This window comes from Arachis hypogaea, chromosome 20, assembly GCF_003086295.3.
Source record: "Arachis hypogaea cultivar Tifrunner chromosome 20, arahy.Tifrunner.gnm2.J5K5, whole genome shotgun sequence".
NCBI lineage: Eukaryota > Viridiplantae > Streptophyta > Magnoliopsida > Fabales > Fabaceae > Arachis > Arachis hypogaea.
The window spans coordinates 140718791-140746125 of NC_092055.1; the positions used below are offsets into that span (position 1 = coordinate 140718791).

At 34.3% G+C, this 27335-nt stretch overlaps 2 protein-coding genes across 3 annotated transcripts; both read left to right on the forward strand.

Annotated features, from left to right (window-relative positions):
- Nucleotides 1-2363: 2363 nt before the first annotated feature.
- Nucleotides 2364-5825, forward strand: LOC112783983 (multiple C2 domain and transmembrane region protein 14-like). Its single transcript, XM_025827070.3, has one exon. It carries the CDS (start codon nucleotides 2701-2703, stop codon nucleotides 5713-5715), a length of 3015 nt encoding a protein of 1004 aa, XP_025682855.1. The 5' UTR covers nucleotides 2364-2700; the 3' UTR covers nucleotides 5716-5825.
- A 17948-nt stretch (nucleotides 5826-23773) lies between these two features.
- On the forward strand, nucleotides 23774-26054 carry LOC112784418 (cation/calcium exchanger 2-like). 2 transcript variants are annotated; one of them, XM_025827613.3, is made up of 2 exons: nucleotides 23774-24511; nucleotides 24618-26054. In XM_025827613.3, exons 1-2 carry the CDS (start codon nucleotides 24441-24443, stop codon nucleotides 25936-25938), a joined length of 1392 nt encoding a protein of 463 aa, XP_025683398.1. In that variant the 5' UTR covers nucleotides 23774-24440; the 3' UTR covers nucleotides 25939-26054. The 2 variants fall into 2 exon arrangements, with proteins under 2 accessions (XP_025683398.1, XP_025683397.1); XM_025827612.2 differs by having other exon boundaries at nucleotides 23780-26054.
- The last annotated feature ends 1281 nt before the right edge of the window (nucleotides 26055-27335 follow it).

Here is a 27335-nt window from a genome sequence, read left to right on the forward strand (position 1 = left end):
GCTGGAGGAGAGAAGGACGGTTATCTAATGAGATGGATTATGTCCACATTTCTGATTCGAATCTCCGGATACAGGATATTTGGTCGGTTGGTAGGTGGCATTTGGATACTCTTTATTCTCCTTTATCTCAAAATCTGAAAGATAATATTCTCTCTTACAATCCAGATGAACAAGCAGGTCCGGAAGTGGGTTGGTATTGGAGTGGGTCTGCTGCCAAAGTCTATGACTCACGCAATGGTTACTTGTGGTTGTGTAAGCAGCTGTTTGGTTGGGAGGAGAGGGAGAATTGGCTTTGGCTTTGGTGTCAGCTTGTTCCGGAAAAGCATAAATTTTTGGCTTGGTTGTGTCTTAAGGAGGCTCTTCCTACTGCAAGTTTTCGCTTTAGAAGAGGGATGTCGTCATCGGATAGGTGTCCAAGATGTCTTTCTAGCCAGGAATCGGTTATACATTGTATTCGGGATTGTCCAAAAGCTCAGCTTGTCTGGCAAAGGTTGGATATTCCTTGTCATCCTTTGGATTTGAAGAACTGGTTCTTGTATCATAGCAGAGAGCACCCGTTCAAGTTCTTTTCGGGACTTTGGTGGATATGGCGAGCAAGGAATAACGACATCTTTAATCCCCATGAAACTTGGCCTCTGGAAAAAGTCATTTGTCTGGCATTAACTTCAGAAAAGGAGCTTAGAAATATTTTTGAATTACAACGTATGTCCCTTCCCTCTACTCTAAATGGTTTTTGGAATCCCCCATCCATTGGTACTTTTAAGATTAATTGTGATGCTAGTTATTTTGGTTCAGGTGATAGTGTTGGTTTTGCTTGTGTTATTAGATATTGTAATGGGAGCTGGCAAAGGGGGTGTTTGGGAATGATTGAGAGTAATAGTATTCTTCAAGGAGAATTGTTTGCTATTTGGAGAGGATATCTCTTAGCTTGGGATGTGGGTCAACGAGATGTTATTTGTGAGACAGATTGTGTGAAAGCATTTAATCTTGTTACTCAAGATGGTTTTAGGTTTATTGATCCACTGGTGCTCAAAATAAGAGATATCATGCATTGGAATTGGCGTGTTGACTTTCGTTTGATTATGAGAGATGCAAACACAGTGGCAGATACTATGGCAAAGATGGCGATGAAGTTACAACTTTCGCATATGGAGCTTCTTTCACCTTGGGAGGAGTTTAAGAGTAGTCTTAAACGGGACTGTCCCTCTATTTAAGCAGTTCCTTGTTTTGTTTTTTTTGTTTTTCTTTGTTTAATTTATTTCAGTCACAAAAAAAAAATCTGTCGTATTTTATTTAAGGATTTGTCGCCAGACAATAAATTGCTATGTATATATATAAGGAGAGATTCAAATCTTCGACATTTATTTAAGTGAACTAATGAGTTAACTACTAAATCAATTCAAGTGGGTTAGAATCAGCCGTATTTAAATGTGTCTCCAATCGTGGGGTTCCCTGGAGGAGGTCCCTAAATAATAGAATTGAAATAAGCAAATTTTAACCACATTTAATTTTCTTTAGCCAATGCTATTAAATATACAAGTAACGTCATGCATCTTGTCAGTGTCGTACAATGAGCAGTCAGTGGGTGTGTGCATCATTTTAACATATAACGATCCATCACATTGAAGTTCATAGCATCGTCTTTCTCTACAAAGTTTCCCTCGAAAAAAAGACAATCACCCAGACCAGAAACAACGTTCATATTTGCAGTGTGCAAGTGGGTTTCTATCTTGCAGTAAACTATGCACAAGGCAACGTGCAAAACTTAAAAAGAAAATGAAAAAAAAATTAAGAAAGACATGTTTTAATAAAATAAATTCAGTAGGAACTCAGTCCAATGAGTATATCTTTATCTACATTGTTAATTAATAATTAATTGACGACAACATCTTGACTTTGATTTGCACTGACTCTCACACCTATCAAGCACGTTATAATGTGATAAAAATGGCCACACTATTTAATCAAGTTACCCAAAACGGCATATGAAAAATAATAATACAAGCAAATATTTCAACATCGTCGATCGTTAGAGAAATGAAATGTAGAGTAATTCCATTTTCCAATTTAACAAAACTAAGAGATGCCATGATGAATGAATAGATCAATGAACCCAAAGACACTTTCTTTTTCTAAACTAGTTAGTGATTGTTGACTAGATACAACAAAAGGAATACTATAAAAGTTTCTTTAAAAAAAAAAAAAAAGCAACAGGACAAACATGAAACATGAGTAGTGCGTGCTTGACTGCTTGCGCATTCAATTTTTTTCCGTTTCACATGCAGAATGCATTTTCATCTCCGGTTCATTTATCATGTTCACGTTTCACCACAGGAAAATTAATGAGTGAAAAAAAAAAAAAAGAGTCACTTCTATAATATTCTTCACCAAAATGCCATATAAATCCAGCATCAACAGCAATTCAGCACCAGGCACGGTGCTCAGTATAAAATAAATCATTTTTCAGTTGCTGGTCCAAAAATCACACACCTCGAGATTCTGCCACGTGGCAGATCTAATCCACGTGTACACGCTCCTCGCTTTAGCTTTAAAACGTTCAAGACCTTCTTCTTATGCAACAGTACATTGATGCTCCATTAAACCAAACGCCGAAAGATCACTACTAACTTTTTAACGGTAACCAACACAATTATTATCGTTCACTCTCTCTGTCTGAAAATTCTTCACGTAGTTTCATCAATGGCGGAAAATTCCGGCAGGAAGCTTATCGTGGAGGTTTGCAACGCCAAGAATTTGATGCCGAAAGATGGCCAAGGAACCGCAAGTGCTTATGCCGTTGTGGATTTCGATGGCCAGAGAAGAAGAACAACTACCAAGTCCAGAGATCTCAACCCTCAATGGGACGAGAAGCTCGAGTTTATTGTTCATGATAAAGATTCAATGGCTTCAGAGTCGTTAGAGGTCAATCTCTATAACGATAAGAAGCTGGGGAAGCGAAGCACTTTTCTCGGAAAAGTGAAAATCTCAGGAAGCAGTTTTGTGAAGTCTGGTACAGAAGAGATTGTGTACTATCCGTTGGAGAAGAGAAGCGTGTTCTCTCAGATCAAAGGAGAGTTAGGACTCAAAGTCTCTTACGTTGACGATGATCCACCGCCGCCGCCGTCAGCCGAGGCCGATGGCGAGCTGAAGGCAGAGACCGCACCTCCGCCGGCTGCAGAGAGCGCAAACGAAGAAGAGAAGAAAGAAGAAAAATCAGAAGAGAATAAGCAGGATGAGGAGAAGAAGGAAGAAGAACAAAGCAAACCTCCTGAAGAAGAACAGGAAAAGGCGAAAGCTCCACCGGATAATCCAAAACCAAAGGAGGAGGCTCCGGCAGAGGCGGCACCACCACAACCGGTGGCAGAAGTGCAGGATCTAGCAAAACCACAAAAGGAGAAGCATATTGAGATAATAAAGCGAGCTCAGAATAATAATCTGAGCGTGAACGATCACGAACTACGGTCTTTGAGCAGCGATCGTAGTCGCAGCACTTACGATCTTGTGGATCGCATTCCATTCCTCTACGTTCGCGTGGTGAAGGCAAAACGAGCAAACAGTAGTGAAAGCGGTTCAAAGGTTTATGCGAAGCTCGTGATCGGAACACACAGTGTGAAGACGAAGAGCGAAAGTGAAGACAAAGACTGGGATCAGGTTTTTGCTTTTGATAAAGAAGGACTCAATTCCACGTCGTTGGAGGTTTCAGTGTGGTGCGAGGAGAAGAAAGAAGGTGAAGAGATCACCGAGAATTCACTCGGAACGGTGTCGTTTGATTTGCAAGAAGTGCCTAAGCGTGTGCCGCCGGACAGTCCTTTGGCTCCTCAATGGTACACCCTGGAATCTGATACGTCGCCAGGAAATGACGTCATGCTGGCCGTGTGGATCGGGACGCAGGCTGACGAAGCGTTTCAAGAGGCGTGGCAGTCTGATTCCGGCGGTTTAATACCGGAGACTAGAGCTAAAGTGTATCTTTCCCCAAAGCTTTGGTATCTGAGAGTAACGGTCATCCAGACGCAGGACTTGCAGCTAGGTTCGGGATCCGAGCCTAAGCTTAGGAGTCCAGAGCTTTACGTAGTGAAGGGTCAACTCGGCGCACAGGTTTTCAAGACTGGAAGAACATCGGCTGGAGGCTCAGCAGCGTCAAGCTCGGCTAACCCAACATGGAATGAAGACCTTGTATTTGTTGCAGCTGAGCCGTTTGAGCCTTTCTTGGTTTTAACGGTGGAGGACGTGTCAAACTCCCAAACCGTTGGCCAAGCGAAAATCCACGTGTCATCAATCGAACGGCGGACAGATGTTGGAGCGGAGCCAAAGTCAAGATGGTTCAATTTATCTAGTGATGACGAGTCCCGTCCCTACACGGGGAGGATTCACGTTCGGGTGTGCCTGGAAGGAGGCTATCACGTGATCGACGAAGCAACTCACGTGACTAGCGACGCTCGTGCATCGGCCAAACAACTATGCAAGGCTCCAATTGGTTTGCTTGAGGTGGGAATTCGCGGCGCCACTAACCTCCTCCCCGTGAAGACCAAGGACGGAACACGTGGCACTACCGATGCTTTCGCGGTGGCCAAATATGGACCCAAGTGGATCCGAACCCGAACCATCATTGACCGGTTTAACCCGCGATGGAATGAACAATACACATGGGATGTTTATGACCCTTGCACAGTCCTCACAATTGGTGTGTTCGATAACGGAAGGTACAAGCGTTCTGAAGAGGGGAAGCTGAATAAAGATGTTAGATTGGGGAAAATTCGCGTGCGTTTGTCCACGTTGGACACCAACCGGGTTTACGTTCATTCCTACTCTCTAACCGTTTTGCTGCCAAGTGGAGCCAAGAAGATGGGAGAGATAGAAATTGCAGTGAGATTTTCATGCTCGTCGTGGTTGAGTTTAATGCAGGCCTACACTAGCCCAATTCTTCCAAGAATGCATTATGTGAAACCATTCGGTCCAGCCCAACAAGATATTCTACGTCACATGGCTATGAGGATCGTGACGGCTCGACTGGCCCGGTCTGAACCGCCCTTGGGTCATGAGGTGGTTCAGTTCATGTTAGATTCAGACACTCACGTGTGGAGCATGAGACGAAGCAAGGCGAATTGGTTCAGGGTGATTAGTTGCATCTCACGCGCCGCGTCTCTGGCGCGTTGGTTTGACGGGATCCGAAGGTGGGTGCATCCTCCCACTACTATTCTAATGCACGTGCTTCTTTTGGCAATAGTCTTCTGCCCTTCTCTCGTTCTACCCACTGCATTCATGTATTGCTTCTTGATTCTTCTGTTGAGATTCCGTTACCGGCAGAGGGTCCCACAGAGCATGGATCCGAGGGTTTCGTGTGTGGACATGGTGAGTTTGGACGAGCTGGATGAGGAGTTTGACGGGTTTCCGACGACGAGGTCCCCGGAGGTGGTGCGGATCAGGTACGATAGGGTGCGGGCGCTTGCGGGGAGGGCGCAGACTTTGCTTGGTGACGTGGCAGCTCAGGGAGAGCGATTGGAAGCTCTGTTCAGTTGGCGGGACCCAAGGGCGACGGCGATGTTTGCCGTTTTGTGCTTCGTGTTGTCGTTGGTGTTCTACGTGGTGCCGTTTAAAGGTTTTGTGTTGGGAGCTGGTTTCTATTACTTTCGCCATCCAAGGTTTCGTGATGACATGCCTTCCGTTTCTGCCAACTTTTATCGAAGACTTCCTTCTCTTTCTGATCAGATTATCTGATATATAGTGGTATTTTATTTATTAATTGGTTTATTTATTTGAAAACAGTATGAAATATCACAGTGTATTAGCATTGATATTGATAAATATAAATATAGATTTGAGTTGAAGTGTTGTAGGACCATTCTTTTCTTTTCTTATGTTATTTATCTTCGTTCTATGTTTAGGGTTAATTAATCGCTATGGTAGACTCATATATTCTTCATTTGTTTATTTATGGATTCAATAAATTCAAGGAATCTTGTTTTAAGGACTAACGAATCTTTTTCTTTCCTTTTTGGTCGGAAAACGAGGCTTAAAGTGGTTGATTTTTTTTTTCGGACGTGTAAAGTGGTTGATTTAAAAAGTATTTCTATGCACTAAAAAGTGGGCTTAGCTTCTTGAAATACAAAGGAATAAGAGGGAATAAGACAATCACCCCCAATTTTGCACTGGTTATGTAGAGATGATAAAAGGGTCCAATGTGAACAATTAATATTGTATATCTATTACACAAACAAAAGGTGCTCACAAAAAAAAAAATGTTGCATATAAATTCTTTTGATGTAAATTTTATTTAGAAAAGAAAACAGATACACGTCTTGACTTGACAAATCAATTTTACCTTTTTAGATGTAATACTAAATAAATATAAAATAAAAAAAATTGAGCTCAACATTTTTCTTTCAAAAATTTATTTATACACTAAAGTCTGTCACAAAAATCAATTATTATATCTCTGTATATAAATATATATGTTGTTTACTTTAATTTTTAATATATATTTTATATTTTAATAAATATTTTATATTAATAACTAATTTTAGTCATTAATTTTAATATACATGTAATATAGTTTTTTTTTATGTCAAATCCAAAAATATAAATGAAATAGAAAGAAAGGCTTCAGGCCTATTTAGTTTGAAGCCCAATACTGCTTAATAATTGCTATGTCTACTTCTATGTCTGCTTTCTCTTTCATGTCTTCGTTCTTTATTTTGCTCATTCGAATATATATATATATATATATATATATATATATATATATATATATATGTCCATGTATCGTCGAATCATTATCATCTTCACCAAACTAAGTGTTAGAGAATCATTAGCATCAATTAGTATCGTCTATATTTATGTAGTATATCTGTATATTAATTATAGGATTCTATGCCTTTATTACTCTGATTCATTTAGCACCTATAAATACCTCTTGTATATTGTACTTTTGAACACAACTCAATAATACACCTTTCAGTTTACTCTCTCAGTCTCTTGTTTCTAATATGGTATCAGAGCCATGGTATCCTCCTTGAAGAGGATAGGTTGTTTTCCTTAAGTTGAATGATCAAACACCATTGTCATCCGCTACTTACCTATTCTCATGAAGAAATCATATAGTTTTCGCTCTCTTTCGGCAGTTCCGTCTCCGTTCTCTCGTGGCAGTTCCGTCTATGTTCTCTCGTTGCAGTTCCGTCTGTGTTCTCTCGTGGCAGTTCCGTTTGCGTTCTCCCGTGGCAGTTCCGTCTGCATTTTACTCGTGGCAGTTCCGTCTGCATTCTCCCGTGGCAGTTCCGTCTGCGTTTCTTTCTGGCAGTTCCATCTGCACTTCCTTCAGATAGCGGCAGTTCCGTCTGCGCTTCCTTAAAACAAGCGGCAGTTCCGTCTGCGCTTCCTTCAAACTAGCGGCAGTTCCATCTGCGCTTCCTTCCGGCAGTTCCATCTACACCCGTTTTATCAGTTTATGCATTTTTTTTATTTCGTTGTTTTAAATATGCGCGCTGACCCGGCCGCCACCTCGACGCCAGCTCGTCCTCTTCATCCTCTCACGGACTGCCACGTGTCTCCGTTGCCCTGACGTGGCGCTGATGTGGCTGCTGACGTGGCGCTAACGTGGCAGACAAGTGGGACCCTCCCTAAGATTTTTTGGTGAGCTCTTTCCGATTTTGCCATCCGTTTTCTCATTTTCTGCTCCGAAATTGCAGTTTTTCTCTCCTCTCCTTGTTCTCTATGAATACTTTTATGAAAAAGTCAGATGTTTTTGCTGCCACAGACAGAAAGGGGGCCTTCTGTCGCAACTGTAACCGTTTCGGGCACCCGTTCTCCAGCTGTCCCTCTGTTGAATGTCGCACATGCCACCAGAAAGGGCATATTAGCTACCATTGTTCACAGTTGTTCTGCCGTTATTGCAAGCTCTCGGGACATTTGCTTACTACCTGTCCTACTCGTCCACCACGTCCTGCGCCTGCTTCTACTGTTGTTGCTACTACTGAACCTACCACTGTCTCTCTATCTGATATTGCATCTCTTCTACAGCGTCTTCTCTCTGTTTCTGGTAATACCCCTGCTGCTTTATCGAGCCTTCCAGGTACTTCTAAATGGTACTTTGACTCGGGTTGCTTTAATCACATGTCTCCGTTGCGTAATATTTTCTCGTCCATGTCTGCAACTACAAATGGACCTTCTGTCAATACTGCAAATGGCTCCCTCTTGCATGCAACACACAAGGGTTCTATATCTCAGTCATCTCTTAATCTTCCTGATACTTACTACATTCCCAAATTAAACTTCAATCTTATTTCTGTTGGTCAACTTGTTGATCTGGGTTTTGACGTCACCTTTTCTGTTTCTGGTTGTCGTGTACAGGATCCTCGGACGGGACAGATCATCGGGACTGGACGTAAGGTCGGAAGGTTGTTTGAACTCGAAAGTCTTCATATTCCTCCTATACCAAATCTCTGTGCTGCTTCTTCTCCCTCTACCCTTCACTTATGGCATCAACGTCTTGCCCACACCTCCTTAGGAAAACTGCGTCCTCTTGTATCTCAGGGTGTTTTAGGTCAGGTTCCGAATGAATCTTTTGACTGCATTTCTTGCCAAACTGCCAAACAACCTGCTTTATCTTTTCACAATAGTTCATCTCTTGCTTGCTCTCCTTTTGATCTCATTCACTCTGATGTTTGGGGCCCCGCTCCCACTGCCTCTATGGGCGGAGCTCGATACTTTGTTGTTTTCATTGATGATTATTCCCGTTTTACTTGGGTTTATTTGATGACTAATCGCCATAAGTTACCTCAGATCTATATCAACTTTGCTACTATGATTAAAACTCAGTTTTCCAAGGCCATTAAGGTTTTCCGACGTGATAATGCTATGGAATACCGTGATTCCAAACTCTTAGCCTTTCTTGCAGAACAGGGTACTCTGTCTGAGTTTTCTTGTCCTGGTACGTCTCAACAAAATGGTAGAGCTGAACGCAAACACCGTCACATTCTTGACTCCGTCCGTGCAATGCTCCTTTCCTCTTCGTGTCCTGAGCGTACTTGGGGTGAAGCTGTTCTTACTGCTGTTCATGTTATCAATAGACTCCCTTCTTCTGTTCTTGGTAATGTTACTCCCTTTGAGCGTCTTTATCATACCCCCCCAGATTACAGTTCTCTTCGAGTTTTCGGTTGTGTATGTTTTGTTCTTCTTCAGCCTCATGAACATAGTAAACTTGAACCTCGGGCTCGTATGTGTTGTTTTCTTGGTTATAGCACTGAACACAAGGGTTATCGTTGTTGGGATCCTCTTTCTAAACGTATTCGTATATCTCGTCATGTTGTCTTTTGGGAGCACCACATGTTTTCTCGGTTCTCATCCTTTGAGTCGATTCCTACTACTCAGTCACCTTTGTTTACTAACCCCAGTGTTGATCTTTTTCCTAGTGATGATTCTACAGGTTCTATCTCGAGTGACCCTCCACAGCCTCCTGTTCCTCCGCCTTCTCCATCTCCCGATGATTCCAGACCGGACGATGATCCTGCTCCTACCGTCATGCCTCCTCCTCCTGCTCGTTCTTCCAGGGTAAGAAATCCACCTCCTCATCTTCTTGATTACCATTGCTTTTCTACTATTCTTCATCAACATGAACCTAAGACATTCAGAGAAGCCTCCTCAAACCCAAATTGGCAACAAGCAATGCAAGAAGAATTACAGGCACTTGAAAAAGCACACACTTGGGATCTGGTTGATCCTCCTTCTGATCAGGAAGTTGTGGGCAGTAGATGGGTATACAAGATCAAGACTCGCTCTGATGGCTCTATTGACCGTTATAAGGCCCGCTTGGTTGCTCAAGGTTGTACGCAAGAGTATGGTATTGATTATGAAGAGACTTTTGCCCCTGTCGCTCGCCTTACGTCTGTTCGAGCTCTTCTTGCCATTGCCGCGGTTAAAAAATGGTCTCTCAGTCAGATGGATGTGAAGAATGCATTTCTTAATGGGGATTTGAAAAAGACAGTCTATATGAAACCACCTCCAGGATATCCTTGTCCTTCTGATAAGGTTTGTCTCCTTCGTAAGGCACTTTATGGACTTAAGCAAGCTCCTCGTGAATGGTTTGACAAGTTCAGCACTACCATATGCGGTCTTGGTTTTACATCTAGCCCTCATGAGAATGCGCTCTTCATTCGTAAAAGCGAACGTGGAGTTGTTCTTCTACTTTTGTATGTTGATGACATGATAATCACCGGAGATGATGTTGATGGTATTTCTGCTCTCAAGGCCTCACTTCACCGTACCTTTGAGATGAAAGATCTTGGTTCTCTCAGCTATTTTCTTGGTCTCGAGGTCATCTCCACCGATGATGGCATCTATCTCTCTCAGGCTAAGTATGCTTCAGATCTTCTTGCTCGTGCTGGGATTACAGATAGTCGCACTAAGTCTACTCCTCTTGAGCCTAATGTTCGATTTACCCCTATGGATGGCACTGTTTTGGATAATCCGACTCTCTATCGACAGTTAGTTGGCGGTCTGGTCTACTTGACTGTCACCCGACCAGACATCGCCTATCCGGTTCATGTACTTAGCCAGTTCTTGTCGGCTCCTCGTACTACTCACTATGCGGCAGTTCTACGCATTCTTCGCTACATCAAAGGCACTCTCTTTCATGGTCTTTATTTTTCTGCCTATTCCTCTTTATCTCTTCAGGCTTACTCCGATGCTGATTGGGCTGGTGATCCCACTGATCGTCGTTCTACTACTGGTTACTGTTTGTTTCTTGGCGACGCTCTCATTTCTTGGCGTGCTAAGAAGCAAACGTTCACTGCTCGCTCAAGCACAGAAGCTGAGTACCGTGCCCTCGCTGACACCACTGCTGAAGTTGTCTCGGTTCGTTGGCTTCTCGAAGATTTGGGTGCTCCTCAGTCGTCCCCTACTGATGTTTTTTGTGATAATCGCAGTGCTATTCAGATCGCCCATAATGATGTCTTTCATGAACGCACCAAACACATTGAGCTTGATTGTCACTTTGTTCGGCAACGTATCCTTATTGATGCTATTCGTCTCATTGCTGTTGGAACACTAGATCAGGCTGCTGATATCTTCACGAAAGCTCATCACCCGACTCGTTTCCGGACTTTGTTATCCAAACTCAAGTTGGTATCCTTAGCTCCCACTTGAGTTTGAGGGGGGATGTTAGAGAATCATTAGCATCAATTAGTATCGTCTATATTTATGTAGTATATCTGTATATTAATTATAGGATTCTATGCCTTTATTACTCTGATTCATTTAGCACCTATAAATACCTCTTGTATATTGTACTTTTGAACACAACTCAATAATACACCTTTCAGTTTACTCTCTCAGTCTCTTGTTTCTAATACTAAGGATAAATTTATATATATTTTTCTAAAAAGATCATTTTTGCTATTTATGATGTGCTTAGAAAAACAGTTTGAAATAGTTTGGAGTGACTGAATTGAAGAGAAAATTATAAAAATTAAAGAAATTGTGATCAGGTGATTCCTTAACTAAGTAGTGAAGGTATGATGTGAGGGAATTACTCGGCTGATTATTGGTGATCACCCTTCAATTTTCAAATTGAGTGAAGTAACAGCAACGTAACAATTATCACTACGCAACTTATTATTATCAGTGAGATTGACTCAAATTAATTTAGTTTTGTCATATAATTAACTCATTTATCTGTTTAAATAAATACTAAAAATTAAAATTTTATTTTATGTATATAATAATTTTTTGATCAACAGTAAATCTTTAAATAAAGTTCGGTTTAATTCTTGATCTGTTGCATTAAAAAAGGTGAGATTGACTCAATTAACCCAATAAAAATTCTACAGAATGATTTTGATTTTGTGTTGACGAATTTAAATGGATCTTCTAGTCGTAGGCTTGTAGCTCAATCTTTACAGAACCTTAAATACAAACTTTTATTACATAAATGTTTGTTTCAAAAATAGAAAAGTATAATAAAATAAAAATCTGATCACTTCGAAGAATAAATAATGGATGAGTTATTAGGTTAGTACATGATATGTTATTGATATATGTTATTGATGATTTCATTTGATTACTTCGTATAACGTGTTATATAAATTAGTTTTTACATAATTATTTTAGTAAATTTATTTTATAATATCGAGTAAGAGTCTAAACTATTCAATAGTCGACTTGTAAAATATTGGTTTAATTTTAGAGAAAGGTTCGGAATTAATTATTTTATTAATATTAATTAATATTTTTAATTAATATTTTTATTTTTTTATTTTAAATTTTAATAATATAAAAATAAAATATTAATAAAAAATATTAAAAACTTAATATTTTTTTTTTAGTATTGAAATAGAGTTAAAAAATTCAAAAGAGATTAAATACAAATTAAATAGGATAAAGAGACTCTTATTTATTATCAATTAATATACTAATAACCTCTCTAAGAGAGTAATTTTTTTGTGTCAGACAATTAGTATGTTTATCGTCTTCTCTATAGATATTTACAAAAAGGAATCTTAGGGGTATTCATAGATCGGGTTCAATCTGCATATCCACAATATTTATCTAAATCCGATTCGAAAAATTGCGGATATGGATCCGATCCGCATACTAATCGGATCGGATTGTGAATTTTGTGTAAGTATTCGCATATCCGCGTATCCGCAAAAATAAAGAAATAAATAAGTAAATATTATTTTTATGTTTTATTTCAACTAATAATTATCATATATGTTGTATTATTTTAATTTATTATTTAAGAAAAGTATGTTTAATATTATTTTAAGAGTAAACATATTTAAAAGAATAGAAAAAAATGAATTTTATTGATTTTTTTAATAAAAATAAGCTTTTAGAAATATTTTTGCATTTTATGGATATTCGGATCGGATCGAACCCAAACTTAAAAACTGCGGATATTGGATCTAATCCGATGATTTTAGTGTGGATCGAATCGAAAATTTGGCCATATCCGATCCGCATTCACCACTAAAAAGGATCATCCAATTTTTTCTTTCCCAATTACTAATGCACTGATTAAGCCATTTAGGTGTCTTTGTAGATGGCTTTGTCTATTGAGAGTAGCTACCACTCATTGAGAATCACATTTCACTATTAATCTCTTTATTATCATAGTCCAGGCTAGATTAAGCCCCTTTTCAATCCCCCTTTTTAAGGCAGCGCATACATCTGTAGTCCGAATTCTACCACAGGCCAGGAGTTGGAGATGATTCTTGAGGATCACATCGTTCATAATGATATGGCTGTAGAAGAGAATGTGATTTTCACTCCAAATGAGTTTGTCAAAACCCTTGTCATAAATACTCCTCTCCTCGATAGTTTTTTGTCTTTTTGGATGGGGTTCAGAGGAAGAAGGGAGAGGACGGACCATGGTACTGTCTGAAGGAGAGTTAGGATGAATTAGACGAGTTGTCGAGACGGGTATAATCTTTTTTTTAAACTAAGGCACCTGAGTCCGACTTTGAAGGGGAAGGTCGGGTGGAAATGTCACCAGTTTTCTTTGACTGTATATCCCGAACCATAACATTCTTCCTGGTCGCTCGTAGTGTCTTCATAGCAGCATATTTAGGAGTTATTTTTTTCTACAAAGCAAAAGTAAAGGATTATTAGTCGTCAACATAAACTCACAACCAAAATTTATAAGCAAAAAGTAAAAAAGCTACCTGAAGTTGATTGGGAGTCTCTAAGAATTTTTAGGTGTTCAAATAAGGAGTTCGGTCCGAGCACTCTTGAAATAAGCCAACTACGCTCTTTTCAAGGTCATCTAAGTCATTTACATTGCATTTGGCTATCACGGGTTTCTCTTTCCAATATAACGGAAAACATGATTCATCATTCTCATCTAAGAAGAAAGGTTTCGACAGCTCGGATTTTGAAGAAGTAATTTTTGAAATCATGAAAATACTCATCCAAAATGGAAAAAATTTTCCTCCCCTGGACAACTCGAAATGACACCCAACCTAGTTTTTTAGAAGAACTAAAAGGTTTGATCATAACAAAGAGATAAAAGAACACTCTAAGAGAAGGCCAGATATCCAGTTCCCGACAAAGGAGATGGTATATCTTCAGAAAGGCCCAAGAGTTAGGGTGTAATTGGGTAGGTGCAACATTGTACGTCCAGAGGACATTGATCTCAAAGTCGAAAAATAGAAGTCTAATATATAGTTTAGTGAAAAAATAATCATAGGCATAAAAGAAAATGGTGCTCTGACCTCTCTAGTGAGAAAAAACGCACCCTCTCCTCGGGATCAGCTACCACTATCTCGTAGTTTCGCTCATCTTTCCGGTTCTCACACAACCTATGATGTTTACGAAAAGTCTCGGCATACTGTCTATTGATCACAGGAGCAGGAGTAAGGACAGAGGTTCTCACACAACCTATGGTGTCTACGAAAAGTCTCGGCATACTGTCTATTGATCACAGAAATAGGAGTAAGGACAGAGGTATCTACCCAAGTTAAAAGAGAAAAAGGAAATTTTTGTTGACATATCGTGAATAACCAATCGAGACATAAAGCTATACCTACAAATACAACAAACAAAGAAGCCGTCACAAAACAAACTCAGACACCAAACAAAGGAAGTCGTACTTTCATAGGATAACGTTAAAAACACGATTTCAAATGATTTTTTCACAAATGAATTCAACAATTAGGAAATGGTGTCACTTTTGAGCAAGCAAGCACGACACCATTTAAGGGTAACACAATCAAATTCCATATCAACAATCTCAGACAATAGACAAGTTGAAAAAAAGTCGACGTTTTTAAGAACAAACAAGTAGTAGCAGTTAAAGAAAATACAAAAACTCCACCTCCAACAAATATCTCCAGTTATCATATCATCCAAAAGAAGATACAAGAACCGAAAATAATAGAAAAGGAGTAAAAGCACCAACTTTGATAAAGCGCAAAAATAAAAAGGCACGAAAACTCGAACTTTTCTCTTCGAAGCACACAGAAATATTCAAAAGATTCTAGATGGAGTTATTTTGAACTAGAACGTTGTTATGAAGTAAGAAAAGGAGAAGAAGAGCGAAGGATCTTCAATGAAGGAAACGAAAGCAAATAGAGCATTTTCGGAAATGGAAAAGAGAAAAAAGGAAAGACGCGAAGCCTTTACAATTAACAAGGGGCAAAAAAGATATTTCACACCTCTCTATAAAGCCACACGCGGATTTCCAAAAAACTTCCGCTTAACATTAGCCATTTCATTAAAGTGGCAATGTTTCAAATTTTGAAACATGTCGAATACCCGACCTGTTGAAGGCGGCGTATCCAACAAGGGAGACTAGAGCCACAAATACTTGGACCCCGATCTCATAAAAGTTTGGATTCAAGCAGGGACACTATTCATACCCTTATCCAAATATAGTCAGGCCAATAAGGATAAAGACCCCTCAATGGTGCCTTCTTCCATTCACCCAACCTCCTAAGAGGTCGGACGCAATAAGGGGGTTCAATTCCGCTTGTCCAAATAAGTAACTGTCTTCCTAAATCTTTTCTACTATCTCTATTTTCACTCAAAGATAGATCTCAACAAAAAGGGAATGGTTACCAGCCTACAAAGGTGGAACTACTACAAAAAGGTGGTTATCGACTCTACTGTAAATACACTGACACCCTTCAAATATATTCACGTCCCAATCTATTAAAAACCTGTCTAAAGTCCTTACTAACTTAAGCATCGAAATCTTTTACAAGTACCACTCCCCACCTCTTCACAAGGATCTCAGACGGTGACACCTCGACAATAGAACAAGTTAGACATTGTCTCATAAGAAGTCTGGACTTCAAGTTCAGTCTCAAATCACCGTTTTAGATAATTTTCGGAATATCAACATATTATACACATGTTTTATTCATTCAAAATATTATTTATATATTAAAATTAATTAGAGTAAAGTATCGTTTTTGTCCCCAACGTTTGGGGTAAGTCTCAAAGTTGTCCCTAACGTTTGAATCGTCCTATTTAAGTCCTAACGTTTCAAAATTGACTCAATGTTGTTCTGCCATTAGAAATCTGTTAACGGAACTGACGATGGAACAAAATTGAGACGATTTTGAAACGTTAGGGACTTAAATAAGACGAACACGTTAGGGGACCAAAACGATACATAGAAATAAATTTTAATTTTATCCTTCAATAATATCATTTTTTATGGTACATAGTTATTCAATTATTTTTTAATCACATCTAAGTAAATTATACTTAATCACATTAATTTTATTCTAAATAAATTTATTTTTTTATAATTTTACTCCTAAAAATTTGTACTCATCATAAAATGTTTGTAGAATGATTAATACATAAACTTGTGGGAAAAATGTTACATATACAATAAAGTAATGTGATTCTAGTCATTTTACAGACATTTCATGATGAGTAAAAAATCTTTAAGAGTAAAATTTAAAAAATAAATTTTTTTTTTTTTTTTGGTGACAAAAATAAATTTATTTAGAATCAAAATAATGTGATTAAGTGTAATTTACTTAAATGTGATTAAAAAATAATTGAATAACTATGTACAGTAAAAGATTGATATTAGTGAATGATAAAATAAAAATTTATTTCTATGTATCGTTTTTGTCCCGAACATTTTCGTCCTATTTAAATCCCTAACGTTTCAAAATCGTCTCAATTTTGTCCCGTCATCAATTCCATTAACAGATTCCTAACGGCAGGACAATATTGGGTCAATTTTGAAACGTTGGGAACTTAAATAAGACTATTCAAACCTTAGAGACAATTTTAAGACTTACCCCAAACAATAGAAACAAAAACCATACTTTACTCAATTAATTATTATATATTTGTAAATATATATTATTTAATTTCTTTTTAATATATATATAATTTGTATTCCCATATCTCATAGAGAAAAAAAAAGCGCCTGCTTTTGCAGCAGGAGGTACACTCCTTATGTTGTTGCCACGGTAGAAAACTAAAGCACAATTCCACACTGCCCCAACTTGTTGAAGCTACCGCAATCATCTCATACCAATCGTCTAAAAAATAATTGTCTCATACAACGCACGAACATTTTACAAAAATAAAAAATACTTTTATCAAACACAAAAATAAACATTTAGAAAAAATACACAAAAAATATTATATATAAATAAAATTGAAGACATTCCATGCGATTCATGCTTGAAATAATTGATATATAGATACGTTTATTCATTTTCTTCTTTATTCTACTCCTACCATACATTATTGATTATTGCGTGGCGCATATACATGCATTTTGTACATACGTTGTTTTCTTCCTTTAATGAAATTAAAGTATGTATACGGGTTGCAATTATTATTTATTTATGATATGTTTCTCATTCAAAATTTAATTTGATTTTTATTCCAATTTTATAAGGACAATTCACCAATCTCAAAGAAAATAAAATAAATAAAAAATAAAGATAATTCCAGAAACTAATTTTTAAACGGTATTTCAATTGGTGTAATTCATCAAAATAAATGTCTAACATAATGTATAAAAAAATGGACTAGTCTATTTCTTTGCAATTTGTAAAAATATCGTAAAAGACTTATTTATTTGATAGTAAAAGATTATTTATTGTAAAAGATTATTTCAGTGGAATTTACTCATTTTACAAGACTCTTATTTACTTGATAGCCTGGATCTGATAACAACCGTGCAATTGAATAATGAACCCATCAAATAGTAAAATATTGAACATTAATTAGGAGGTATCATCATTGCTAGTACTCTCAAATCCTAAAACAAAGTCAATTTCTTTTACACGAGTATTATTTTTTTACTTGATAAGTTAATAATTAATTTATTATAAATTTTAATTTTGTCTGTTAAATACCAAATTTACACGTATAATATAAAATTTAAATTTCTAACATTTATTTAAATAAATAATTAAGTGATGAATTAATCATGCTAATGAGTTATAGCCCAAATGATAAGATTTAAATTTCTAATATTTATTCACTTCTTCTATTTTCTTGAAATACCACAATTTTACCTATTATTATTGTCGACCGATTATCCATCGCCATCTCCACTCGTACTAGATCCTAAACGTCAAATCATAAATTTTAAACTCTAAATAAATTTTAAAATTCAAAATTTAAATTTTGTTTTATTTTATTTTACTTTCAAATATTCTTTTTACCTAAATTTTGATGTTTTATTGTTTTTAGTTTATAATGTTTATTTTATGTTCATTTTTTCTTTAATTATTGTTGACTAATTTTTAAATTAACGGGCTGAATTAATACACGTTCCTCTTTTCAAAATATAAACATCTTCGTAAATCCTATACTACTAAAATTATTAAAGTGGAAGCGAGAGCAATTATTAGAAAGAAAAAAAAAATGACAAAGAACGATAAATATTATCTGTTACATATATATGATGTTTATCTGCTTGGTCCAGATGCCTAGCTATCTGTCTTGGTATTGATCATTATATATAAAAAAAAATGGAAGAGATGATGAGATTCTTTGACGATCAATTCAGATCGCTAGGTTCAAATTATAAAAGGACAGTTTCCTGATAATGGCAACAAGAAGAGAATGAACAACTCATTCAACTGTCTTCTCGACATGCACCAAAATTCAAATAACAATGTTTGTGTTAGATCAACATGCACGCCATCTTGATGGATATTATCCATTTTGGTATGATATTCATGCACTGAAATTCAACTTAGCTCTACTTAGTTAGAGCCATTAACTTTAGACCGGTGAATGTTAATGTATATGTTTCGAAAATATTATATATTTTTATTTTTAATATTGGGTTAACAATGGTGTTTTTTTTAATTGTTTACTGTGGTATTTTTTTAAATTGTGGGATGATTTAATTTACGGAATACAAATCGGATCGTCCGATTTTTAAAAGGTATAGAAATCAGACTGTCCGATTTTTGTACTCGGACCGTCCCGATTTGTGTACTCCAAATTTTTTTTAATTTTTTAAACACAAATCGGAGGGTCCGATTTGTGTACTCCAAATTTTTAAAATTTTTTAAACACAAATTGGACCTTCCAATTTGTGTACCTCTCATAGTTTTAAAAAACACTAAAATTTACCATGTTAAGGTATAACACCCACCCTACTTCCATATCTAAATTTTTTAGCCAAAAAATTAAGGAGCGCAATACTTTTTGACTTTTAAATCAAAATTTTTAATCTTAAATTTTGAAATTTTGAGCTTGAATTTTATTAATAATGTTGCATATTTGTGGAACTTTTTTAGATTTCTCAACATCTTGTTTTTGTAAGATTAAATATCTAACTATTATGATAAAAAAGTCTAAAAATTAAGTAAATAAATTAAGTAATTATAAATATCTAAAAATATCTATAATATGCAAAACCTAGAAATATTTAGAGATTATAATGTATCGATTTATAAGCTTATAAAAAAACCATTATAGAACTCATTGTAATCAATTAAAAAACACATAAGTCTTATTCATCTTTAACTCATCAATAATATAATTATCAAATTCTTTAAACCATTCATCTAAATTACTTCTTCATCAAAATTTTCTTTGTTATTTTTATTATAATATTTAAGTCCATAATACACTAAATTAACTTTAAATTATTTCATAGAATTAATAAATTTTAAATTTTAAATTTTAAATCATAAAATTCTAAATTCTAAACTTTAAATTCTAAACACTAAATTTTAAACTCTCAATATAATCTATTGATTTAAAATATAATAAACAGAAAATTAAAATTTCTCTGATTGACAAAACTTTAGGGATGAAATGTTTAGATTTATTGCCCTTACTACAATTTCTTTTATTTATAATAATGGATACCTACATTTTTATTGTCACATGCTCGTATCATTAATACTTGTTAATTCTTATTCTTAATAAGCGATAATGGTGTGTTAATTACACTACTTTATATATAATAGAAATTCAGGTGTAGTCAACTTTATGTGAAGTTAATAATTAAGAGTTGTTAGATAAAAATTTAATTAAATTATTTAATAATTTTTAACTATCAACTCCTCATGAAATTGATTGCCTTCAAATTTCACCTTTATATATGTACGACCAATAATGCAGCTATAGGATATATATTTCCCTTTCGATCGATCTTGTTGCGATTTCATGATATTGGAATTTAATTTATGCTTGGCCATGCTTGAATGCATCATCACACTACTCATAGTGTAGGATCAAGTAAAATTTTGGAATAAGATCTTTAGATTAAAAGTTATTTCAACACTTCTTACATTTCACGTGCTATTTGCCTTTTCAATTTTCACAAATTAAATACTTCATCTTTTTTGTTTCGACTTTCTCACTTTCTTAGATTTTTTTTTCTACTCTATCAAGGTTAATTAGTGGTATTCTTTTAATCAATAAATATCATTCTCTATTGGTGTTTAGTTAATGGTTAGATTATTATTTGTGGTTTTTTCTTGTAATTTTTTTCTAAATTAGTTTCTTATATGATATTATGCGACATATATGATCTCATGAAATATATAATCAATATATTATGAGTATCGAAGATCAATATTTGCAAAAGAACTCCACATAAAAAAGTTAATACCTAAAAAATAATCTTATTATATTGCCTTGTGTTCTCCTCAACGAATTTTATAAGATTTTTGGGTTGTATTTGGTTCTGGAAATATAAAACAGGATAAAATAAGACACTAATAATAAGATATAAAAGACAAAAATACAAAAATTAGTATTTTTATATTTTATTTAATGATAAATCATAATAAATTATAAAAATCTAATTTATTCTCATTTTTTATTATTCAAAAAATTTGAGAAAAAAATATAATAATAAAAAATATAATTTTAAAAAATTAATAAGAATAATAAACAAATAAAAAATAAATTATATCTTTTATTAATATCTGTGTGTCTTTTCTGTAAATATGAACATAAAATACATTAATTTAATGTTTTTACACATAATATTTTTATTCAATCTCATTTATCAAATATAATTTTGTATCTTTATATTTTTAGCTCAGTGCCTCGTACATATAAATAACCGCAGCCTTGGTTCTTCCACCAACCACTAGCCAAACGGAAGAACTACCTAAATAGGGTTTTAACCAAAAAAGAAAAAAAAAAAAGAAACTAGTAAAGTTCTGCAAAATTGATAAAGGCATTAATGTTATTTGCACACGTAAATTGGTGTTATTTGATGAGTTGAAACCATTTTGACCCTGAAATTTTTGATCGGCCTCAATTTCGACCTCTAAATTTGTAGTTATCCAATTAACACCCCTAAATATTGGATTGTGCCTCACACTTGTCCTTGTAGCTATCTCGGTTAACGGAGATTTGATGTGACACGTTAAGTTGACAGAGTGTGTATTCACATGACACCCAACTTGCTAGAATGGATGTGTGATGAGTGAATAACGTGGTAAAAGTTGAATGAACTCAATTTGCAGCCCTCTTTTCCCAATATGTTCGAGACTTTGGTGGAGAAATTGAGTTCATTCAACTTTTGCCACGTCATTCGCTCATCACACATCCATTCTAGCAAGTTGGGTGCCACGTGGATACACATTTCGTCAACTTAACGTGCCATATCAGATCTCCGTTAATGGAGATAGCTACAGGGACAAACGTGGGTCACAATCTAATATTTGAGGGTATTAATTGGGTAACTATAAATTTGGGGGTCGAAATTGAAGCCGGTCGAAAATTTCAGGAGGCAAAATAGGTTTCAACTCGTTATTTGATACACCAACATAAAAAATAAGGATAAAATATATTTTTTACTCTTAATGTTTGTGATTTTTTTTAAATATTCTTAACGTTTAATTATATTTAATTTTATCCCTAACTTTTTTAATTTGTATTAAAATTATTCTTGGATGTTAATTCCATTATTTAAAATGTTGGGGACAAAAATAAAAACGTTTAGGAATATTTCTGAAACAAATAAAAAATGTTAAAGACAATTGAATGAATAAAAAATATTAAAAAAAATTGAATAAGATTAAATGTTAGGAGTATTTTTAAAAAAATTACAAATTTTAAAGACAAAAAAATACTTTATCAAAAAAGATAAAATAGGTAAAAATAAATGAGAACTACAATCAAAATAATACTTGTAAATTATGTTTATAAAATAAAATTCTAATTTCAGTGTACAAATCATTTATCCTATATAAAAAGATAAACACAGGACACACAATACAAAATCAAACACAAAAATTGGGAATCTACTTCTCCATATTTGTTATTATATATTTATAAATACTAAAATTAATTTAATTAAACTGAAAATAAAACTTCTAATTTATGATGACTAGCTAGTAGAAATATAGAATGCTACTACTTTTAATGAAGATAAATTATTCTAGTACACTAAATTTTTGTAACTTATTAACACTGATTTTAACATCTTAGATTTTGATGTATTTTTTACTTTGAATACTTTAACTCTTAATTTTTCATCCTTAAATTTTATTGGTATTAAAAAAATAATGCACAAAATAATGAAATATCATTATTCTTAGCTATAAAATAACAAGGAGGAAAAATGGAAAATATTTTTAGCAAAACAAATACAATTAAAACGAGAGTGATAATATATATTTCCTATCAATTCATTTTGTGAGTTAAAAGATTAGAAGAAAAAAAACCTAAACCAGTCAATTCCAAAGCGCCAAGCTCACTGAAATATTTGACTTCTACAGCTTTATATGGCCTTGTAACCAGATGTTGTGTGAATGGAATTTCTTTACCTCTTGTTTCTTGTATCATGGATGATGAATGACGTTTACAACACAATTTTCGCAAGATGAAAAAAAAAAAAAGAGGGTAGAATGTGAAAAGGACATACCTAACATATATAAAAAGGAAAAAAATGAATTAGGCCAATTCTACAGTATTTATGAGTTGGTACCTAAATTTTACCTAACTTACCTTTTGTAGTAAATTTTAATTTTTTAAAAATAATTTATTATTATATTTTTTAAATTAAATATTATTTTTTAACTTTTTTTAGTAAATAAACACCACCTTTTAAACATCATAGCATCACCAATGAATTAACAGAAAGAACTGCTACGAAAATTATCCATAGAGGGGTCACAAAGGTCAACAATGGGGAGGAAACTTGATGTGAAATGCAAGATTAGAAAATGGGCCTAAGGGGGATCTTGGTTCTTACTTCTCAATTTCTCAAAATTATTACTGGAATCTTTCTCTTCTTTTCATAGATATTAGATACCCAATTTGAATAACAAAAAAAAAAAATCTAAATTCACATAATAAATCAACCACTAAATATAGTTATTATGTATTTATTTTTTTATAGATATGTACAGTAAAATATATTTTAAAATTAAAAATTATACTCAAAAAGCTCTACTCAATTCTCATTAGTAAATTAATTATATTATGTATATGATTATTAAATTAACAATTTATATAAAATATATATTTATACATAAATATATTACAAATAATTTTTAATATACAAGTAATATTTTTATTAGTAAACAATAGACAATAGATATTATAATTTATAAAAATATTATTTATATATAAAAATTTAATTATTAATTATTTTTATATAAATATATATTATTTTATTTATTTTTAATATATATTTTATATTTTAATATGTATTATTTTATACTCTTATTAATGTTTAAAAACTGGTACCATGATTATAAAATTTAAATTAATCATGGAATCTTTAAACTCTACCTAGTGGCTCTCTTACCCACACGTGTCAGTTCCATTCAAACGTCCCTATATATTTCCAAGAAATTTTCCTCAAAATGGACTGCAAAAACCAAAACACACAGACAACACGTCCTGTGTTGGCAAATCTTAATATACAATAATTCATTGACGTGATTCTGGTTGAAACCTTTATTAGTATCTTAATTTTTTTTGGGACTCCAATCTAGCCAACTTTCATTATTATATACAAATCAAAATTATTTGTGCTTTGCCAAATCTTCACTCATCCTCTTATGTCTTTTCCTTAACAATCAAAAGCCAAACAAGAACACCAGTTTGTTCATTCAAACCAGAAACACAAAAGCAATCATTGAGCAGCAAAGTTTGGATTTTTTCTTTGATTCCTTTTCTTTATCATGGTCTCTGTTTCGGTCTTATACTCTGTTTCTCTTTAGATTTCTTCTTTACTCCTTCATTTCCATATACCCTGAAGTTCCTTAATCATCAAGTTACTATTTTTGTGCCAAAATTAGTGTTTTTGAATCCAATCTGAACATGGGTCACTACACTTTGTTGTTGAACACTTGTTTTCTTATAGTGGTGTGTGCCTTCATGGTTGTTCATTTGCAACTTCCTGAAGTTGTCGATGTGGACAACCACACCGACAACTCTTTCTCTAACATAACAACCGACCAAGATTGCAACAGTTTGCACAACCATGACGACTACAAACACAAGTGTCTGTACCTCAAATCCAACGATCCATGCGTGTCTCAGGGCTACATCGATTACCTTTTCTTCTTCTATTGCAAGCTTGGGAGGTTCCCTCTTTTAGGTTACACTCTATTGATACTTTGGCTCCTTGTTTTGTTTTACATGTTGGCAAACACTACTTGTCAGTATTTTTGTCCTTCACTTGAAAATCTTTCAAAGTTTCTCAGGTTGTCGCCAACAATTGCTGGGGTGACTCTTCTCTCCCTTGGCAATGGTGCCAGTGATGTCTTCTCAAGCCTTGTTTCTTTCCAAGGTAGTGGGACCCAAAGCATTGGCTTCAACACTGTTCTTGGTGGGGTTTCTTTTGTCACTTGTGTTGTTGTGGGCCTAGTTAGCATTTCAATACGTAACAAGAGTGTTGGGGTTATCAAATCTGCGTTTGTGAGGGATGTTTGCTTTCTCTTTCTCGTTCTTTTGTTCTTGTTTAGCATCTTGATCAGTGGTGAGATCAATGTTCTTGGTGCAGTTGGTTTTACTCTTTTGTATGGGTTGTATGTGGTTGTTGTTTACGTGTCTTCCACGCGATGGAAGGATGGTTGTGGTGGCGAAGGGGTTGTCGGGGTTGTCGGGGTTGATGGTGTTGCTGATATTGCTGAAAATCTGAACGTGCAGCTTCTGAATTCCATTGAGAAAGGTTTTATTGATGAAAATGAAATGAATGATGTTAAAGAAAAGAGGAACTGGTGTTTGGGATCTTCAATATGGCGAAATTCCCTTTATGCCCTTGAGATGCCACTTTACTTGCCAAGGAGGTTGACAATTCCGGTTGTTTGTGAAGAAAATTGGTCAAAGCCATTTGCTGTGGGTTCAGTGATTTTGGCACCGGTTCTGTTATGTGTAATTTGGGTTCCTTTTAATCGAGAAAATTTTATGAACACCTTTATGATCTATGGGATCGGTTTATTAATTGGAATTGTACTTGGAATAGCGGCAATTTTAACTACAAATATGTCGGCGCCGCCGCCGCGGAAGTGGTTGTTTCCGTGGCTTGCCGGAGGGTTTCTGATGAGTGTGACTTGGAGTTACATTTCAGCTCAAGAATTGGTAGGGTTGCTAGTTTCAATTGGATACATTTGTGGAATTAGTCCTTCAATTCTAGGGTTAACGGTTCTTGCTTGGGGGAATTCACTTGGGGATTTAATGACGAATTTAACCCTGGCTATAAATGGTGGATCTGAGGGTGCTCAAATTGCAATTTCAGGTTGCTATGCTGGCCCAATATTTAATACTCTTGTTGGGTTGGGTTTGTCTCTTGTTACTTGCACTTGGTCACAGTACCCACAAAATGTTGTCATCACTAAAGATTTATATCTATGGGAGACAATGGGATTTTTGGTCATTGGATTAATTTGGGCACTTGTGGTTTTGATTAGAAAAGATATGAAACTTAATGGACTTTTGGGAGTGGGGCTTTTGGTAATTTACTTCGTTTCTCTATTTCTGAGGCTAGTTCAGACTAAAGGGTCTCTAGATCTAGACCAATTCTAATAGAACTTTATAATTGATAATTCTTAATTTCTAAGCCTGTTATTATTGTAAAATTGGTGTATTGATACAAGTTTAATAACATAGATTTAGAAACACTCATGAATGAGTTTTTATTATCAGAGTTCTTAAGTTTATGATGCTATTAAAATTGTGTTCATGATGTAAGAAGTATTTATTAGTATGAATTTGCCATAAGTGTTGTGTAACTATTATTATTGGTATTGCCAAAATGGCTTTACATTCTGTAAAGGAAACTTTTGCAGTTTCAACCATGATAGGAAGGTCTTAAGTGTAAATTTCTTTGCTGCATGATTATTAATTTAGAAATTTTGTTTATAGCCATTATAGGAGCAATTTCTTATTCTAATTGACCAATTTTTTTATAATATAACTTTTATAATCATCAAAAGTTAAATAATATCACGTATTAAAATTTAAATATTTAATTTAATTTACTTTTTTTTTTATTTATTATACAAAGAATATTGCATTATCTATTTTTTTAGAACGCATTAACATTTTTACCTATATCTACTTTCTTTTCATTTTTTTCTTTTATTTTTCATAATTTATTTTAAATATATATCTTCTTTTTTGCAATTTCTTCTTTTTTTTTTTTCTTTCTTCGTATTCCTTAAATGAATGAAAACACACAAGATGAAGAAAGATAAAACAAGGGAATAATATAGTTTTGAAAGAATTAGTAAGGATAACGATAACCAATACTTTTTCAGAAAGAGGGGAAATACAATAAAAAATGACTTATAGTTTGCAAAAATTCAACAAACATGCATGTAAATCTAAACAAAATAAAGATTGCTTTAAATGCATTTTCTATTTTATACTTACCCTTATTTAATATACGTTTGGAATTTAGTGAAATGTATTACTTATGTTTATTTTGTTTCAAATATATGTTTATTTCTTTGTTTATTGTATGTTACATTTATTGATTATACAAAGCGTATTTGCCATAAATAAGAGTGGTGAATAAGTGTTAAAATATTTTTAATATGATAATTTCTGACATAATGGATAATTAAAATGGTTTTGAACAACAGTATATATTAAAATCATATTTGAAAATAAAAAGTATTATATGTATATTAAAAATTAATTATTAAATTAATCTTATATATATATGTGTGTGTATGGTATTTTACATATGTTTAATATGTATTTTTTATTTTAATATATATTCTGTATGAATAATTAATTTTTTTATGTACATATAATATGATTATTTTTTAAAATTAATAAATAATTTTATTCAAAATATATTTACTTTGTCATATTTAAGATTTAATGATACATCTACAGTTAGATTTAGATTTTTTAAACTTTTAATTTTTATTTTAAAAAATAAAATATGATCTCTTATTTTTAAATAATTTTTT